This window comes from Alligator mississippiensis, chromosome 4 (assembly GCF_030867095.1).
Source record: "Alligator mississippiensis isolate rAllMis1 chromosome 4, rAllMis1, whole genome shotgun sequence".
NCBI classification, from domain to species: domain Eukaryota; kingdom Metazoa; phylum Chordata; order Crocodylia; family Alligatoridae; genus Alligator; species Alligator mississippiensis.
The window spans coordinates 239799262-239820643 of NC_081827.1; the positions used below are offsets into that span (position 1 = coordinate 239799262).

A 21382-nucleotide genomic window follows, 5' to 3' on the forward strand; every position below is an offset into this window, starting at 1 on the left:
ATTACAGTATCTAATATTTCAGAGGCAAGACATAAATACAATTCTCTGCATACAGTGGAGAGAAAACCCCTGGATTTTTGGAGGAGGCTGCTATGTCCACCAAAAGGTTCTTCCCCCACCACACAGCAGAGAGGAGAGGTACAATTCAACAACTGTGTGAACAGACCGCCATGCTGAATAACACGTCTTGAATGTCTAAGCTGCTCCTGTAGACATTTTTGTGAATTCAAATGTATGAAAGGAGAAAACTTTTGCTAATTCAGACTGTCTGCTCCCATCTAAAATAAGACTGCTACCAGGAATACTTTCATGTGAGGATTTATAATTTAATGGGTACTCTGCCCATTTTACAGATTGGTATAATTTAGGCACTGGGAAGCCTTGTGGTTTTTACAGATAATAGTTATATGACACTATTTTTTATTAGTCACAAACCAATCTACCAATATATATGCTTGAAGTATTTCCTTTCACTCCCAATCTCTGTTTTTCTCTATTATTGCCTTTCCCTGCATCAACCAGACCTTCTTATGCTTTGCGTTTATATAATCAGCTCTCTTCTCACTTGCTAGTGTGTATGTCTAGCATGTCAGGCCCTGTTGTGGGAGAGAGGCTGAGGCACGGCCCCTTGAGCACACAACCTGGTGTGAGCTACAGTTGGAAATGACTACACTAAACGTTAAAACGCATAACACTCGATATTTGCTTACACTTCGGTTTGAGTGTAGCCATCTTGCTATCATGCATTTTCTTCCCTGTGGGGAAGGCCTGAAGAAAGGTCTTTTTTTATATGACTTACCACTGTAGTAGAATCAACACTGCAAAAATCCTGACTGACCTAAAATGTTACTACTATATCTCCATAACAAACATATATAGCGATGAACTCATTGCAAGAGTCAGCCTGATATGATGTAATTAAAAACCTTTAACAAAACACAAACTAATTCTACTTTGAGCACTTAACTTTCACAAGGTACTGTATTTGGGAAAGCCACCACTAAGAAGTAATGTATTTAACATTAAAATATAACAATAAAAACAGCAAAAGGATGACCGACAACAGAACAAGATATTGCTACTACATATTACAGATGTAGCAAGCTATACATTGAAATGTTATCATACAGATCATATACTTCCTATTGAGCACTGCAGTATTCAAGGAGTTGCACACATTTTATGGAGTCTTAGTCACAAGTAGAAAAAGAGGTTTTCCTATATAAGGGCTTTTATCTGGCTGCTTCCTGAGCAACAGATTTTTCTCAATCCCCACTTACTGAAGTTATTAATAAAATAATAGGGAGCCCTTGGGAGGTGAGAAACGTCTTGAGTTTTCCTATTACTTTTCAAACAACAAATGGCTTACAAAAGAGCAGAACAAAAAGACTTCCCCCTCACCTGAAGCAATGGCTGTGGCAGCATTAACAGAAGCCAAGGCATGAAGCCTCTCTCACCTGAGTTAAGATACCAGTTACTCACCAAAGCAGGCTGTTTTGCAACAGAAAAAAAAAAAAACTGGAAAAAACTGGATAGATAGATTTCAGTAAACTAGGTTTTATAAAACCCCTTTTTCAGGAGGCGAGAAGTTTAAAAAGGGAGCTTGAAAAACCAAGATGTAAACTAAAAAAAGTGGGTTTCCCAAAACCGAGAAACAAAAATATGCATTTCAAAGCAAGCAAGTCAGAATTTGTCATGAGAATTGAACATTTTTCTTGGGAACACAATCAGTTTTTAAATGTTCCTGTTGAACAAAGTTGATCAACTTTATTCCTTCCCTACTTTTATGTTTCACAATAGGGGTAAACTGTAAACAAACAAAGAGAAAAACTCAAAAGTAATGTAAGAAAACCCAAATGAAAAATCTATACAAGGAGTTAAAAATTACAACAGCTCATTACCTTCTGAAGTAAGCTTTTGCTGAAAAGGTGGCATAAATTGGAAGCTACAGATAATACACGACTCCTGTACAATTCATGCAGACACCTCCAACTGCCCTACTTAAGCAATTTGCCTGAGATATTCATATAAATTTATAGACTTTTATGTATCAACAACTACAATGATCTTTGTTTTTTTGGCACCTTTCAAACTAAGAGGCAGATCTGGACGAAAAATGTCAAGAGAAAATACAAAAGAATATGAGTCCGGTGAAAGTCACAAGCAACAGGCAGACTGAGCCATTAACAGGTACTTGGCACATTGGTTCAAAAGACCATGGATATTGGGACCCTGCTACACATTCAAATTAAAGCTGGATAGAAACCAGCCATAGAGTTGTTACACATTTCCAAGCAACAGACCTATAGCTGACTGGCTCTTTTTATAGCTGGAGAGTCATTTTATTGTGTGATAATTACTTTGCATGTGTGGTTGGTCTAGTTTATTGCGCAATTAGTTGTCACATGATTAACTGATTAATTGTGCAATAAAACTTACAGTAACCACATGTGCAAAGTCATTATCACATGATTAACTGTTTGCAGTGCATGTGTGGCCGGTCTAAATTTAATGCACAATTACTGAGTTAATTGTGCAAAATATGTAATGTGCAGCAGAGGCATTAAGAGACACATGGCCTCATCAGAGTAAGGGGGTTAACCCTGAATGACCTGACTAGAGTCTAATTTTGGCAGCTGGTATCACTTCCTGTCCTAAGTTGCTGTGTAGCATTAAACATTATATTCCAAAGGAAACTGCATTTCAGTGACAGGCAAAGGTCTTATTTACAAAGGGCAGCTCCTCAGAGTTATAAAATATAGTATCAGCAAAAATAAATTACTTTTAAAGTACCATGCTGCTTAATGAACAAGGTGAAGATTTACCATCTCATACAAAATTTCCAGTATTTCAGTTGTATAACAGAAGAGAGACTTTTCCATTTATTTATCAGATTTTAAATTGCAGCACTAACATTTTAATATTTAATTATAAGAAAGGGAAAAAAATCACTAGAACTCTTCCATTAACTGTTACAAAATATGATAAATATTTTTCATTTTAGCTGGCATAGGAAACTAATGTGGGTGCAAAAACAATATCTGATTTAAAAAATGTTGTGCACAAATGTCTTTCCCCCACATCCTCCACAAGCAATATTGTGTGCCAGTTTTGATAGCTATTCCAAAAAGCTGCAAAAGTTCAAATGGTTTATGTTGTGATAAGACTAGAATTTCTAGAAAAATGGTTTATTTGTTCCAAAACTACTTCCAAGAAGTTTGGCATCAGGAACATCCTGCTGTGGCAGACTATCTCCTGTGATACTACATTTCTGGGACGTACACTATGCTCCCAGGAGGATTTACTTTATGTCACACAAGGTTAGGTCCCCCTAGACCCTTTCAAAGGGCAGTAAGTAGCAAGACTGTTAGTTCTTTAAATTAACAGGACGGAATATAAACTACCGTGTCTCTATTTTGAACACCATATTTTCAGATACTTAGATTTAATCACATACAACATTGTTTCACAGGTATTTAACTCCTAATATCCATGGAATTAGGACAGATTATAAAAGGGTGTTTAATTGGGAACCTGATTTGCACATTTCATCTAATATTTACCAACTTATAAGATTTAAAAATTAAGCCTTAAATTCTCTATCTGCTGTGGTGTTAGTCTACAGTTGAGTTTTAACATCACAAATTGAATATTTTAAAGATATGCAGGCCACAGGAAGAATTTTATATACTTAAGTCCCTCTCTAGGGAGTCCTGGTTCTATACATTTTTAGATATACTTATATGACTGACTATGTAAGGTATTAGAAGTAGGAGATTTTAATTCATAGTTTCATAGTAGTTTGGGGTCAGAAGGGACCTGAATAGATCATCTAGTCTGACACGCTGGGATCACACAACCCCAGACAAGTGTTCGTCCAACCTCTTTTTGAATTTACCCAAGGTAGGAGTGAGGACCACTTCCCTAAGAAGTTGGTTCCAGATCCTAACCACCCTAACAGTGAAATACTGCCTCCTAATCTCTAACCTGAACCTATTCTCCAGCAGCATCTGGCCATTGTTCCTCATTACCCCAGGTGCTGCTGGGGGGAATAGGGCCCTTCCTATTTGCTGCTGATCTCCCCTAACGAGTTTGTAGGCAGCCACCAAATCCCACCTCAGACTTAACACTTTGATCAAAAGTAATCTCAGCCCAATTAATTAAACAAGCAATACAAAATACAAATCTGAGATGAGATGAAATACAGGATACAGATGAAAGGGATGACTGAAAAGGCACTTTGACAATTACTAAGTGAGAATAAAGAAAAAATACAGTCCACTGTATAGTTTTAACAATGTAAACACTGACACTGCATTAAAAAAAACAGCTTAGGCATTATAGCTCAAAATGTATCAGTAAACAAGTGTACATTACCTTCCGCATGCACATGTCAGCTATTATAGACAGAGGTATTGTAAGGCTTAGCGCAAGGGTGCCTATCAGTGATGAGGTAAGAAAGCAGCCCCTAAAAATATGAAACATGAAATCTTATTTAAAAGATTTAAAGAAAAAGAACAACAAAAGTAATACAGTAAAGAATAACAGAAATTTAAATCAAGGCTTAACTATTGGTTAATGTTTGCTTTAACCATTTCATTTACCCTGGACATATAATTTTTGATTTTAAGGTGACAGAAAATTAACCACTTCCCTAAGGAAAGCGATTATCCTTTTAAACAGTTCATTTCCATTTTGAGTGCGTCCATCTGGTTGGCCTTTATCTGTTAGTTTAAAAAGCTATCCAGCTACCAAAGATTTTCTCCCACACATAGGTACTTCCAGATCACAATCAGCTCAACTTCTTCAAATAAACCATGATTCTTTAGTTTTGCTCAAAAAATAGTTTTGCAGAGCTTCAAATCATTTTCTGAATCCTTTCTGAAGTGTCAACACCAACATTTTTCTAGTAATAGTGTCACACCAATGCCCCACACAGGTAATACAATCTTCCTGCTACGCTCTCGTTTACATAGGGCAGTGGTTCTCGAATAGGATGCCGCAAGGCCCCCCAGGGGTGTCATAATGCTGGCGCCCCTGTGTTGGCCAGATTAAAGTGCCCCACACACAGGGCTGTGGCATGCTGCACTCCTCCTGCATTATAGTTTTATGATACTCTTAAGGCTGTCAACAGCTGGCTCATGGTCCGTTCCTTCCCTGAAAACACTGGTCCCAGAAACAAAAGCACACAGGACAGTTCCATGCCCCAATTTCCATGAGATGCTGTGCAAGGTTCAACCAAGAAGGGGTGCAGCACAAGCCAGCTTTCCTGCCTGCTCTAAGATGATCAGAGGACTCTAACGAGCGGGGATCCGGGTTTCCCCTTTACCAGAAAACAATGTGGATTCTTCCCTTTACTGGACAAAAATGCAGGAAATGGCAGGTTCCCCTTGCAGGCTGGTAGAACTCCAGCCTGCAAGGGGCTGCTTGGGGTTGGGGGGAGTGGGACGTAGTATTTCATTTCCCTGGCGGAGAATGGGACAGGGGGCACCATGGGCATATGCACACACACATGTGGCAGCCAGGCAGGGTGGTAGGAAGCAGCTTCTGCTGCTCCCTCCAGGTAAGTTTATGGGGTGAAGGAGGGCACAGGTGATGTGTGTGGGAGCAGGGGGGCATGTGCCCCCCTGCGCCCATAGTGGGGTGCCGGGCTGCAGCCAAGCCAGACCAGCACCAGGCAGGAGCTGCCTCTGCAGCCCAACAGGCAGGACCCAACGCAGGAAGAAGTGCTGTGCCGCCACAGCCACCCAGGTGACACATGGCAGCAGTGACACATTGTGCGCAGGGAGGGGTAGGGTCAGGGCACCGGCATTTCAGAGCTGCTCACCACCGCAGAGCAGCAGGGGAGACAGCTGCAGCTGGACCAGCATCCTGGTGAGTGAAGGGGGCAGGGCAAACTCTGATTTTCCATGATAAAAAAATCACCTAAAATCAAATGCCAGAATATACAGGCATTTAGAATTTATTTTAGTATAATGACTGAGGCACTGGTAGGCTTCCAAATTGCTTTTAAAATTGTAAATATCTCCATAAAACATTGTGTTCAACTGGTAGCTAGATACACGTGCACACACGCACGCACGCATGCACAGGCATTTCATTTCAATCACGGAAAAAGTGGATTTCAATGGGGATTTCAATCAGAGAATTAGTATTTTTTAAACAGAGAAAACCAATACCCCTGCTAATGAGGCAGAAGAGCCATGCCACAGCCCTTCCCGGTCTGGCTGTGCCCGAGGCACGCAGGGCAGTTTTATCTGGCGGCAGCATCACCCACTTGAGACCCAGTGAGAAGCCAGGGCAGCACAGCGGTGGTTCTCTATTGGGTTCTGCCACATTCAAAAAAGGTTGTGGAGAGGTGACCTAACCTAAAAAGGTTGAAAACCACTGACATATTCAAAGCCATTCGCCTTCTTAAATGAGTGAATCACAAAGGAATCTCAAGTTCAGCAGGTTATTCAACTTATTGAATAATAAACAATATATCAAGTCTCTTTATAAATAGCAAAAGAGCCCAGGCTCCTTCTTTAAAACTCCTTTGCAGAACAAATTTAATTTAAAAATGATTAAGCTACTGAGTACAGTTTAAGGGGGAAAAAAAATAACCACCGCGAACTCAATTACCATGCACCTCCCTAATTTTCATGGAACTTTTACTCTGAAGAATTACTAAGCATTTGAAATATTCTTTAGTTCTACAGGTTACTGAGTGCAAAAAAGGGTGCAGGGTCAGGCATGTCTAGTTTTAACCATTTTGGTATTGTTAAAGGCACTTTCAACACAAAAGGCTGTAAATTAGACTGTGTGATCCATCAAATCAATGGTCCCAAACACAAAATAAAGCTCAGCAACAGATAATACCTTCATGAGAACTGTTCTGCCCTGACACAAAGAATCAGTGATTCAATAACTTTGAAAATGCTTGCTTACTCACTTCAGTCAATACTGTTCACTGAACTAATTACCTATTCACTCAGTCTCTAATGGCAGCAAAAGCATCTGGACTATCACATAAATCTGTAATTTGGATGCTTTCAGGGAAATCTGTAGAAATGGAAAACCTGTACCCTTTGGTTTCATTATCACTGTCAAACAACAAGAGTCACACTGTTTTTTAGTTCCCCAAAAAGCTGTGCCAAGTACTGAATATAAAACAGGATACTGAGCTTCAACTGAAAAATATCTTTTTTTTTTATTTAAATGTTGTCTACCTATTTTCTCTTGTGCAAATATATGGATGGCTTGGAAAGTCTGTGTAATATCACACAAAATGTGTGAGAAACTGGATTCATTGAAGGGGAAGTTATTTTATTCAATAATAAAAATGTCCAATTTGTTAACACTTCTTAGACTCAAATATCTGAACAAACATTTAGAAACGCTTTGTAAGTCGAGATTTCATGCATGAGCCAATTTAATTCATGAGCCTCTTCAATTAAAGTATGAGAGAACTCCCAATTCAAGCCATTGGATCCTCCTGACTGACTTCCACAAAACACAGGATGACCAGACTGGCCATTTATAATAGCTGTAAGATTAAAAACAAACAAAAAAAAAAAGCAAGAAGCAAAAGTAAGGATGCTGGCTGCTGAAAAAAGTTTTGTGAAAGAAGGAAATTAAGTGAAAATGTCAATTAAAAAACAGAAGCAGCAAAGCTTCTGGTGTGGTAGTAAAGGGTGTCTACGCAGCAAAACAAGATCGTTGGAGAAATTTATAGAGTAAAACTGGGAACAAAAAGAGACTTCCTTGACTGGATTTACACCAAATCACTAATGTCATGCAGTAGTTAAGGTGTCAACATTTAAATGGCTTGTCTTTTGAAAGGGGCTAAAAAAATCAAGGTAGTGTTAAATTGGTAATTTGATCATTCTTTCCTGCTCCTGTCAATTTAGCAATTCTACTCTGCATTTCAGCAATTATTTCATACATAACTATAGTAAGTTATAGGTGGTGTTAATACTACAAAGCATCTCTCAAATTAGTTTTTTTTTTAAAGTAACCAAAATAGAGAGAAACAACATTCTGCGATTCATTTGTACTCCAGAGCCGACCAGAGATTTTCTGATGAAACAGAGTCTGTCCTTGTAGCTTGCTCCTGATACCCTCCCTGGATTCTTGTAGGGCTACTTCAGGGCCAAGGATTTCAGAATGTCAGGGTGTTGGGACTCCAGGCAACTGCTGAGTGAAATTCATATTCTTCTTAGCTGTAACAGCACAGTGAAACAGCTGAGCAGCAGGAGAGCCTGTGACACGTGACATTTGGAGATACCATACTTGTGCTGGAATTTCTATTTTGTGGGACGTTATAAAAACAAATTTCATTTTGGTCTAATTTGGACCGAAACCAAATGAAAAGAAAAAGCTTTGCACACCAAAACACCCTCCTTTGGAGCCCGGTATGTGTAATCTGTCACCCCCGGATGCAGTGGTTCTCAACATTTTTAGATTTGAGGCATCCCTGGATATACACTGAAGATACCCCTCAGAAAATGACAGCTCTCAGTTTTCACATTTTATTTTTTGCTTACAGAAAGATAATACAGCAGTTTTTCCATTGCAAAGGACTCAGAAAGGCCACAAGTATGGATTTCTATGAAATCTCTGGGTTTAGTCTTGTGACTTGTGTTTGCATACCCAACAGTGCTAACATTGTGTGGCACCTCACAGCACCTTTGAAAGGACCTCAAGGTACTCTAAGGTGGCATGGCATCCTGGATGAGAATCACTGCTTTAGTGGATAGTCTACATCAGGGGTTGTTAACTGGGGGTACACGTACCCCTGGGGGTACTTGAGAAGACTCTAGGGGGTACGCGTGGGTGGGCAGGGGCACAGCACTGCCATGAACCATCCTGCACTACTGTGCAGGTGCTGCCCAGTGCAGGAGCAGGGGAAGCTCGCACACGGCACCTGTGCGCTACCCCTTCCCCTCCCCACTCCACATCCGGCCACCGGGGGTACACTGATCCAAAAAGGTTGAAAACCTCTGGTCTACAGTAAGGTTTTGCAAGTCTGCTACAGCTTTTGTGCAGCAGACCAAAAATATCTGGATTTCAATTCTTGCTGCTGCTGACCTATATAGTGGCATCATCATATTATACATTATACTTTTGTTTAATGACTTACTAGTTTGCGGGGTACCTCCTGGAGATTAATGCACACTAATGAGATTCTAGGGAACTTGTTTTTTCAAAGATTTAATTTACTTAAACTTTTCAGGTAATGAAATACTTCACTAGGTATTATTCTTGCACTGCCTACATGATGCAAGAGATTGGAATTTGAAGAACTGCTATAATATAAAATTCATACAATTGAGAAAATGAATATGTGCTCATTTAAAGTTGAGTCTGTAAGACAATCACTACAGTAGTACTACACTACCTGAAGTGCTTAAGTTTTTTATCTCATAACATTTTTATATTGTTTGTGTTTAATCTTCTCAGCTCTCTTTCATAGTGCTTCTTTCTACAAATCCACATCATTTTCTCTTTAAAAGTTATGTGGGCATTTCTCTTAAACAGCATAGTGCAATGCATCGAATGACTTTCCCTAACTCACTGCCTTAGCAGGTCATTAGAAAGCAAAAAACAAAGCCTAATCATTTTAATATCTCAACAGATCACAATTAAATGGGCACTAGTACAATTTGCATGCAGTAAATAGTACATACCACAACCAGAGGAACTCTGACAGAACTGTTCCAATAAGGCCATTAATGACAATGCACATCCATACTAGTTTATTGGGAAACTCAAAGGCCTCAAATCCAGTATAATGAAGTAGGAAAAATCCTGGCCACAGTAGCAGCAGATTAAACAGACCTACAAAACCTGAGCACAAAACCAAAGATAATGTTAGTAATTCTGAATTTCCATTCTTATTGGCTTCATTTTGTAATTACTTCTTCCTCTCCATATTCTGCTACTCTTACAGTGCAAATGCTTTCAAGGGCTGCAAAATACCTACTTTAATAAGTTATTCCTATGCCTAGTTTTCTACGCAAAAAAACCCAACCAGGAATATGTATAGTCAGGTATTTGATTTATGCTTGCTTTTTGGTTTTTAATTAGTCACCTCAACTTAGAAGATGTTTGCTTTTCCATGAACAAAGCAATAATTCTGACTCCATGGAAGAAAGAACTTACATAAGGAACAAGGATCTCCTAGAACATAGGGAGCTGTGGGATAGCCTGAAGATCACAACCACTCTTTTTTTCCCCTATTGATTCAACAGCAGATAGTAAAGAACCATTGGAGGGGCTGCCCTGGGTTTTTTTTCTGTTGTAATATAGGGTCCTGGTATGATAGCTGGTCATGAAACAAGGCATAAGCAGTAAGAAAAATGTCACCAGCACATAGCTGCATAGATTTCTGTAAGTGGTGCAAGCCAATACGTGCTTCTGCAGGAGTCCACCTGGTCAAGTGAAGCAGGGATGCATAAGACAGACACACAAATGTTATCATCAAAAGAAATGGATCTGAAAAAACAGGATTTCAGTGTTTGTCTGTCAAAGGATAAGCAAACAGGCAACTCTTTAAGAAAACAGGCTGGAACTTTAATTCCGGGTTAATAGCTACTACAGTGGTTTTCATCATGCCTTGGCTCAAAAGCTTTCACTGAAAGACTGGCTGATCATCTGGAAGAGTTAGCTGGCACCAGCTCTATTTTCATCTACTAAATAGTTTTAGATTACTAAAAATATAAAGTAATTTCTAAAAAACCATCTTCTAATAAAAAAAATATACTGCTGTAGTTGCCACAAGGAGGTTGTACAATGGCAAATAAAAGAAGTAATAATATACAAGATACTGCCCATACTATGAGTCTACATATCTGTGTTCTACTGGGACAGCAGTTCTGTTTCTCAACTGGAATACTGATACTCTATTATAATTTTTCTTGTGTTAATTTGCGTAGAAGACTGAGAGACTCAGAGAAAAATTACTGATTTGTGTGAATTGACAGAAAAAGATAATTATCATAAAATATACTTTGCTGATTTCATAATCAATTCCCATTTAGTTTGGAAAATTTATGATATAAGTACATTTACCACAAATATATTTAATACAAAAACTCACAACACCACTTCACAATTAAGTCTTTGCTTAGAAAGGTTGACGGGACACCAAATCTCTGCAGATTAACAAGGCTCTATTGTACCATTTGTTGTTTCAGATCTACAATCAGGACTTCAGACATAGTATGGTTGGCTAAATGTAATGGCTAGAGAACTACTCCCTAGGGAACCAATATTCTATCAAAGGTGATTTCAACACATCAGTACAATTTTTACTGAATAAAGAATTCATCAAGGAAATTAGCAGCAGTAGATTACTCCAATGTCCATAAATGAAATTTATAATGCAGCTGAGGCTGTGTACACATGTTAAAGTAGTCTGGGAAATATTCCCAGGTTTTTTCTTGTGGTAGGAAAAAAATCCAACTTACCTGGAGACACCTGAATAGATATTAAAATGCTGAGCACCTCAGGAGCAGAGATCTTGCAGAGCTGAAAGTGCACAGCCAGGGGGACTCTGTGCACACACTGCAGCATCTCTGTAGATCAGGGGAAGGCAATTATTTTGGGCGAAGGGCCACTTACTGAGTACAGGCAAGCTATTGAGGGCTACATGATAGGCAGCCAGGGGCAGATAAATATGAATTTTCTAAATTTTTTATGGACCCCCAGGCCGGATAGAACGGCCTGGCAGGCTGCACGTGGCCCGTGGGATACATTTTGCCCGCGCCTGCTGTAGACTCCCTCAGTCTGCCCAGAGACAGAATGGCAGCAGTGTACAGGGCAGACCTGTATACCCATTCAGTACTGCAAGCTCTCCAGTCTTCAAGGGCTCAACATTTGAATGTCTGTTTAGGTGTCTCCAGGTACGTTTTTCTACCAGGTGAAAAACATTTGGGAGAATTTTCTCAGATCATTTGAAGTGTGTATGCAGCCTGAGACTCCCACTGACTACAGGGAAAGTTGCCGCTGTTTGTTTCTCATATATCAAGATCAGGCCCTAAATCTGGAATAAAACTGGAGTAGGTCCTCCCAAATGCAAAATGCTTAGGTATGCTTCACTTTATGTCAGCATTTAATTGACTGCAAGACTGGGGCCTAAAAGAGAAAAAAATGTATTTGGTGACTCAGAGAAAGTTTTTCATTAACACAGCAATTTCTATCCTTACCAAAGAACATTGGTATATCGAGCTTGTCTTCTCTGTCTATTTTTCTTTTTATCATAACTATATAGACAGCATATAGCATTGCTCCTATAAGAGACCAAAGGGAACCTGTAAAGATCAAACAAACACATTAGGCATAATATTACGAATCATATTTTCTAGAAACATGCTCAGTTAAATCTTAAACACTCTAGTGGAGAATGTTTTATTGCAAATAAGTTTTTATAGAATCTATTACTACATAAAATGAATTAAACTTGAAACTCCATAATCACTCCCTTCTGGCAGTCGTTTAAAACAATCTTCTGGAGTCTGTACATAACTGGTGTTACCTTTCCACTCCCACCCCATAGCTTTGTGTCATGTCAAATTTACAACATCTTTACCTTAATTTCACTTTAAGTATGAAATGAAAAACATTTATATACCTATTGTACCTCTTCCAGCAGATTTGTCAGACCCAGATAGATTAACAAGTACTGCACCACCAATGCTAGAAAAAGAAATATCAACTGTTTAGGCATTAAAAGTATTTAAAAAGATAATGTGAAGTGGAAAATCCACAAAGATACCAATCTAGATATTTGTAAATTTGAGTGGTAAAGCCAAAAGGAGTACTATTTACTAACCTACCTAAATATTTAAGAGCTTGGAATTCACACTACTTTTCAGAAACAAACAAAACTTGAGTCAGCTCCCAGATGATAGATACTAATGCACTTGACCCAAGAATAACTTCAAGCAAAAATATTTAACAAACTATTGGTTCCAGAGGGGCTTTGTAACACCGTTAAGGTTACAAATTCAGTTCTTAACCCTAATCCTCCTTTACTTGTGTTTCTGAGACTTCTGCACTATTGGGATTTTAATTAGCATAAAAGGAATAAAAAAAAGTTTAACATTTAAGAAGCAGGGCCCCTTGGTACCAGCGTTGAATTTCCCTGTAAACTTACCAATATGTGCTACTCTTGAAATTGTACAAGTAAATCCATTTACTTAGAAAAGTATAAATGAAATTAGCATATTGAAGGAAAAAGGAAGATTAAGAAGTTTACATTCCTACCTTAAAACAACTGCTAGGAGTTTGGAAAGGGTGAACCGGTCTCCACTGTTACTTGGAAACACAGCAGCTAAGATTAAGGTAAAAAGCCCTGCAAGAGAAGTTAAATGTGATCAAGCTTTGTTATCAGCCTGTTCAATAAACTAACCTGCCATCAGTTTAGTTTCTTTTTATTTTATAAATTGTCTGTTTAACACTTCAGTTTAGTTTTCAAAAATTCATTCTCAATCTCTGCGATGGAGCTAGTGTCTAAATTCGTTGCTAATTTTATTTTGTTATTTAGATATGTAGATTATGTATAAACTGAGATTAAAATCTACACCAAACAAACAAACTATATTTAACTTAGCTTATGTTCTGCATATTTAAACTGCAACCTTAATTTTTAGTTAAGTCTAGAAATCAGCCCAAATTAAAACTGCGCATCACTGAATTTCCTTTTAAATAGTAGTAACTACCGCATGCCTCAAAATGATGGATTATCTGATATTTATAGTTTAACAACATATTCAAAACTGAGATGCGAGGCAATTCACATCCATCATGCCAAGCGAAATTAGACATTTCACTGAACATGGATTGAAAGAAAACCATTTTAGAAAACTTGTCAAGGACAAGAGATGCAAGGGGTTGGTGCCAGAGACAGAAGCCAGTAATGAATAGGGGATGGAACACTCTAGATATACCTGGTTCAATGCTCTCCCTCTAAAGCATCCACTCCTGCCACCATCAGGGACAAGACACTGGGCTAGATGGACCATTGATCTGACCCAGTATGGCACTTCTTATGTTCTTACATTATATGAGGAGTCCCCTGTGGTTCAGTGATACAATCCTTATCTACCACACAGGAGACCTGGGTTCGATTCCCAGACACTTACACAACTACAGCCATGGCTGCACCAAACATCTGGACTCAGTTAGGTCTTTGGATTCTATCTCAGTGGCCTAAAGGGAGGATGAAAGGTCTGGGCAGCCTCCACTCCTCCAAAAATTCCTACCCAGGCATATGCATCGAAGGTCTAGGTGGCCTTTATGCATACACCATGATCCAGGAGGATTGATGGTTGCCACGTTAGATGAAAAATATACCTCATGCGCTTTTAAAATTAAAATGTACTACAATGGAAGCAGAGTAAGATCCTAGAAATATTAGGGAACAGGACCTGCTATCTCACTTTTTGGTAAGATAACAAGAATCGACTCTGTAAGAGTCGAAGTACTTTATTCAAATTGCAAAGGGAACAAATCACAGCAAGCTAAAGAGGGGACCAGAACTTAATGTACTGCTCTAAAGTAATTACCCATGTGTATGATTTCACACCACTAAGTAGAAGCTAAAACTGTGGTGGTTTAGCTCTCAGTGCTCTAAATCAAGTGCAAATTTCCATTTGAAAGAACACCTTCTTTTTATGCAGCAAACTTAAACATGCACATATCCTGGTCCCTTCATTTGTTCTCTTTTGTACAAAAAACAAGATTTTTCCTTGAGAGATCTACAACTGTAAAATACACAAAACTATTAAGATTGTGTGTTTAATGCCTCTGGAGGCCAGTTTAGGAACATTCACCATTGACATTACTGTAACTTCCACCCTTCTTCCATCATCCTGTGGTATTTAATATCACTTATATTAACCACCAAGTCCTCGAACGACACATACATGCATTCAGTGTACAAGAGAATACTGTTCAGGGTTTTTTTATGATTACATTAGCTTGAAATTTTTAACAACGATTTATCAATACTTAAAAAACCACAACCCCTCTTCTAGTTTGGAACACGAGATACATAGCTTTCTCGCATGGCTGTGTGCTCTAAATAACTACGACAATCTACATGGAGAAAGCAATTTGTTTTAAAAAAAAAAATAATCTGTGAGCAGATTTTTACAGTGAGTTGTAGCCACCTGAAAAAAAAAGAATATCAACTTTCCTCTGAACTGTTACAGTCAAGAAAGTCTTGCCTATACAAATGTAATGTACTTGTGAAGTTCTAGGCAGATAAAAGACCACATGGAACAAAGCAGGAAGACATAATGAGGATAATGAAATAATTTTGATAATACAGCAAACACTTCCAGGCCACTGCATTTGGTTATTTTAAGCTTTACACTTCTAAAAGGAGGCACAATATGTCAATGAAATGTAGTGCTGACATAAGGAAAAGTGCTTTAACTTATAAACATGCATTTCAGTAGGCCTTACAATGCACATTTCCCATTTTAAATAACTTACCAGAGGTCGAAGATAAGATATTGACTATGGCCACTTGTGTGTCTGAGAGTGCTTCTTGATAACAGAAATTTGCCAAGAACCACTGCAGAAAAAGAAAAACAGTTTAATGAATACAAGGACAGCAGCAAAATGCATTAAAAACCTGTTTTCCTTGTGCATTTATTCATGCATTTAGATCTTCCTATATTTAGAAAACAAAACATTTACACTGAAATAAAATCAAAACAGAACAGGACTTTCAACTAAGCCCTTCTGCCTGAACAACCGTTCTAACTTCTATCAGGAAGTAGATGCATTAAGTAGCTAAAGGAAAAATAAAAATAGATAATCAAAAACAGTTTCAACTGAGTCTGCAACATAATGTACTGTGGACTTAAATTCTTAAATATGCTTTTAAGAAAAATGGCAATAGCAAGTCAGCCTCAATCAAGGAAACGATGTTCATAAGTCATTTTAAATAGCTAAATGGAGAAAATCTACTATTTCCAGAAGTCTACAGAGATTATAGATTCATCTAATTTAAACTGATTAATGCACCAGCAGTATGGCTGATATTTGGTAAAGTATTTCCATTTCTAAAATAGTGATATTACTGTACTTACATCAGATACATGCATTAATATTCATAAAATACCTGCGAGATAAGACTCTTTGTAAATGTAAAGCAGTAAGTATTTTATTATCTCTTGAATTCCCAGGGATGTTGTTGATGACATTTTTAAGAGGACTATCTTTTTAAATATTGAACAAGAAAGCAGCATATACTGCATACCTTTTACAAGAAATTGTTTTTTGTTTTCTGTGCAGGACATGACCAGTATTTGTTTCTACAGAAAATGAAAAGATAGCTCCTATTCTATATAATTTGGATGTATATGCATAAAAAAAATCAAGGAGTATTTGTAAACGTGCGTGTGTGTGGGGGGGAGGGGGAGGGGAGTGGTTATAGTACCTGTCCTAAACATGAAACACCTGTTTTTCCACCTAATGTTGGAGACATGCTCAGTATTATCCTTGCATTCCATGAAGCTTCAGTTACCAAATCACTTCCTTGTTAAAGTAACATTCATGCTGTTCTATTTGTGAATCACCTCCTGTTCGTCAAAGAGTTGCATGGCTTCTATTATCAGGGGCATTTTAGATACAATCTCTCCAGTGGCAGTGATAAGCTGCCATTAGAAAGGCAGGCATTACTCTCCTCCCTTTCACTTAATGTTGTTTCTTAATAAATTTGTCATTACCGCCTCTACTCCCATGTTACTGAAAACAGCTACAACAGAACCAAGTGAGGATGACTAAATTGCAGATGAAATTAAGTAAATCTTGCAGCTCACCCCCTTCTAATGGGGTAGAGTTGAAGAGCAGTCTCTGTTTCCCCAGTAGACCTCTTCACATCATTGCAGGGCCGGATATAATACCACAGAATTAGATAGACAAGGTGTCAGCTTTCAGGAGTACCACAAAAAGCAAGCAGGACATCAGCTAGTTACAAGTTCTTCTTCCTCATCCCCCAAAACAGAAAGACAGTTGCTTCTCCATGGCTGCATCCACAGAGCTGTGGGTACACAGCCGGGGCCTGACCCCATTCTGCAACAACATGAAGGAACAGCAACTATTGTTTAAATAGCCCTGGACTTCTGCCAGAGTAGGCTATTTGAATAACTTACCACACCCATGTTGGGTAATAAGGGGTGTGACCTGCCAGCAGCAGAAGCTATGTTCTAATTAACCACAAACTTGAAAATCCACTTTACATTTTAGCATTGCATTTTAAATGCCAGATTGAAAGTTGTATTGCATTTAGCATATTCATGAAGCAAAATACAGATGAACTACTGATAAAAAGAGGCATCTCATTTCCATTACTATGTGTGCGTGACTGCTTAATTTCTTGAAAGAAAAAGCACATACCACAAAGCAAAAGAAAAAGCTGATTTTTGCTACTTGAGTTGCAGTGAGTTTCCCTACAGTTTTTAATATTGATTCCTGCTCCTTTACAGTTGGATAGGACATGCGAGACAACTTTGCTTCCAATGCATGGCTTGATGGGAGTTGTCGAATCTCCATAATATTACTGAACCTTACACGAGGCTTTTTGGGAGCTTAAAGGGAAAAAAAAAAGTGGTACATGATCATTAAACTTTTCACCCAAGCACAACAGGGAAAAAAATGTAATTTTATTTTTATCCCATTGATTATAATACTTCACAAATGACAACCAAATGCTTCTAACACCCAAAATATTTACTTTAATTTTTATTTATAGAATTTCTATCTTATTACTAGGTACCCACCCTGCTAATGAGACAGGACGCTATCATTGTTTTAAATAATTACTGCTATGCATTCAGGCTAACTCCTTGGAAACTTAAATTAACTTTATCATCCAATTTCCCCACTTCCATCCTACATATACACTGCATTTAAAAAAAATGCAGAATAGCACAAGTTCTTGGATTTTTGCTTTAAAGAAATCACAGCTTGCACACAATTTTCATATATAAGAAAATTACAGTGATGCTTTTGCTCTTACAATTTTGCTGTACCCTTGTAATCAGATTTTAAAGGCTTCCATAATTTAATCACTACTTTTATGAACAGCCAGAGTTGGTTCAGAAACAAGGTGATATTTATATTTTAGTTCCAGCAAAATCATAGCCCAACTAAAATCAATGAAGGTTTTTGTCAGGCATTCAATGGCACACGTTCACTCAGGTTTTTGCTACTTAGAAAAGGAGAGCTGGAGATGAAACATTTGAAAGAAAATAAAACATCAATCCGTTAAACACACGGGATTATCTTGCATTGTTCAGTCACCTTTTTGGAGTCTTTCATTCTAAAATGAATCACGTGCATTAAACTACAAGAACAGAACAGTAACAGTACAGTGTTGAGGGGAGAAATGCCTTACAGACATCACCCCCACCCCAAGAATGTCAGCAGGAGTCTGGCAAATACTTCTAGGTTTGTAAGAAGAATATAGCCAAGGATCTAATGGTTGCATTCACACAGGTAACTTTAGCATTCTCACTTCTGGATTCCTTCTGATTTTATTGAAATGCCATTATTTTCTAAGAATACCAACTATAATTCAACCTGAATATTTTCTATAGCACTCATTGCTAGCATAACAGTATGCATATATCATTATTGGTTTATATTATGGTAACTAAAATATAGTAGAGATAATAACAGATAGGGAAGTGCATTCTAATAAAACAGTGTTTGAAGACTAGGGTATTGGAATGTTTGCCCTATCTGTTTTTAATTTAATTTAATATGAGACTACGTTAATCAAGCAGGAAGGGAGGAAGTGCTTAAGACAAAAAACCTCAAGTGTCTGCTGCGGGGATTCACAAGACACCTGCAGAGCCTACCTGGAGAGCTTTGAGAAGAAAGCCTTGATTCAAAGAACTGTGGCTGGATAAAAAGTGACTCTTCTTGGGAATCTGATCAAGGGTTAGAGTCCAGGACCTGCTAGGGTGTCTAAAGTTATTAAGCATGCCAGCCCTATCATTGGAAGAGGGCAGAGCTCAGGTAATACGAGCACATGTTGATTTAAAATTCTCTTTTCTCCAAATGCTTTGTTATTACTGTAAGATGGACAATTTTTTTCTCTAAAGGTTGCTTCGTCACGAACAGCCAAAAGAATGAACAACAGGTACCACAGTTGGTCTTGCTGGGTTACCATGTTTGATATACAAAGCACTGCAGACTAGGGCTGACTTTAAGGTTGGGAGAATTGAAAAATTCAATCCCAAGAGAGGTAATGGCATAAGGAAGCCTGAAACCTGTGTGGGTACAATCAGAGATATCAGGAAGGCAAATGACGTGCAGCTAGATCTGCAACTATGATTGCAGTATACAGATATAAAGGAAGGCAGTCCATGCACCAAAGAGCTTGCATTTGAAAATTCCAAAGTCTTTACTCACTTTTTTCAGTATCACTATTAGTACTGCCACTTTTTTCACTTGGCAAATCATGAAACTTTACAGGAACATATAAAGGTTCACTCTGAAATGCAGCAGGACAAGCAGCATATGCAGTTAATATTATTGCTTACAATGTAACTGTTCTTTTTAATTTAGTATATCAGAGAATTAAATTAAGACACTGATATAAACAATGTGGGTGAAACAGCAACAGAGGCAGGGTGTTTAGATAGCAGCATCAACTCTTTCACTAACCAGGAAATTTCATTTTAATGCATTTGCCACATCCGGACAGATTAAAATATATATTTTAAACTATTCTTAAAAGTCAACATTTAAAAAAAAATATATGAACCCTATCAAATACATTAGCTTCACCCAAATATAGTAAGTTTTATGGAAGTCCTGGAGATACTTAAAAATAAAAATGTTGGCAAGCCACTGTCCCAAAGCCTGATGTCAATAAAGTATGGATGAGGCACCACATAAAGTATGTACTGACACACTCGACAAATTAAGTTGTTTAAAAACAGAAGTGTTAATACAGAACTATTAAGCATTCCTATTTAATTTTTGTTAATCTAATGTATAATGTACTTAATAGTCTGGGAGGGCATGTAAAAATAACTGTAAACTCCACCGTTGCCTGGGAAGCACTACTGTGCACTCACTTTGCGTGACATCTATCAGCTTGAAAATTAACAGTGTGCTCCATTGCCAGTATCAACTGGCCCCTACTGCACATATGTATAATTTAGGTACAATACCCCAATTTTCTAAAAGAGATTGTGAACTCTTTTGATATGGTCAGATGGGCAGAAAATAAATGAAGGGCACAAATGGGACCCCAACCCACACCTTCTACTAGGAGATAGTCAACTTTTCAGCAACCAGTTACTTCCTCTCTCAGTCCTTTAATGAGGGGTGAATCTTTTGTAAAAAGTTCTAGATTCTTTGTGAACCTGATTTTGGGCATCCAGACCAAGCATGATTCAGTGAGGCAGTGACTCAATCAGATCAGTGTCACAAATAAGCACTAGCTTCCACTGGAATGCCCACTGCTGTTATTTGATCCCTCTAAACAGGATTTTTTTTTCCGCCGAAGGCAAAGGCACTCCCTGTCCCTTTCAAGCTATAGGAAGGGACCAAAGTATTCTAATATATTCTAGTAACTGAAGGAATGTGTTATATTGTGTGGCCTTAGATTGAAAGACATTTAGATCTACGCTTTGCTTCGCCAAGTATGGAAATGGATCTGGGAACATCCCCCTTTTAGGACACGCAGAGATATATTACCTAGTCCAGTGTAAATTCAATGTCAATGTTTATCTGAGAAAGAGATCTCACATCTCTCTCCCAGTAAGTAGCATTATGCCTTGTATTTCACATATTACTGCCATTTTGGCTAAATGCTTTTTAATAATTTTGGTTAAAAGAGAGGCTAAACTGATCCTATTTACAGAATGCTTTTAAATCTAATTCAAATGTGTGAACTGGAGGGAAATGACTGACATGGTGCATCATTATCGTACAAAAACAGGGGCAGCTTAACATTAAGAAACTTACCAAAGAACTCTTTACAGTGTTGTCTGTTGCACAAGCAGCAAAATAACTTTCAGCATCTGCAAACTAATTAGAAATGGTACATTTAAAACGCTACCAACCCACTGTCAAATGACACTAATGAATGCAAACATTTTAGTATAAAAAGGTGCTTAATGGGCAGTTTAACCGGGCCATAATATGGTGAAGAGGAGTATTAAAAACCCTGCCAGTGTTCTCTTGCACTCATACAGAACTCAAAGGGCCACAAGCCATCTGCACAATTCTCGGCACAGGACTAGGGTCTAGTCCCATAGAGCACCTCTCCATGGGCTCCGACACGTTCCAACTGGAGCACATCAGAGCAGACTTCATTAACTCCAGCAGATTGAGTCTGTTGGAGTGGTCTAATCAGAAAGCT

The 21382-nt window shown here is 38.1% G+C and overlaps 1 protein-coding gene across 1 annotated transcript in view; it reads right to left on the bottom strand.

The window, feature by feature from the left end:
• SLC35F5 (solute carrier family 35 member F5) overlaps positions 1–21382 on the bottom strand; it is a 43471-nt gene that overhangs the window by 14549 nt on the left and 7540 nt on the right. The window contains exons 4-12 of the mRNA XM_014599511.3: positions 20986–21048; positions 19420–19501; positions 17398–17588; positions 15487–15568; positions 13252–13339; positions 12617–12681; positions 12192–12296; positions 9672–9831; positions 4378–4468 (exon numbers count right to left, since the gene is read on the bottom strand). Of these exons, the coding sequence (XP_014454997.1) occupies positions 4378–4468; positions 9672–9831; positions 12192–12296; positions 12617–12681; positions 13252–13339; positions 15487–15568; positions 17398–17588; positions 19420–19501; positions 20986–21048 (927 nt within the window). The remainder of the gene's footprint in view (positions 1–4377; positions 4469–9671; positions 9832–12191; positions 12297–12616; positions 12682–13251; positions 13340–15486; positions 15569–17397; positions 17589–19419; positions 19502–20985; positions 21049–21382) is intronic.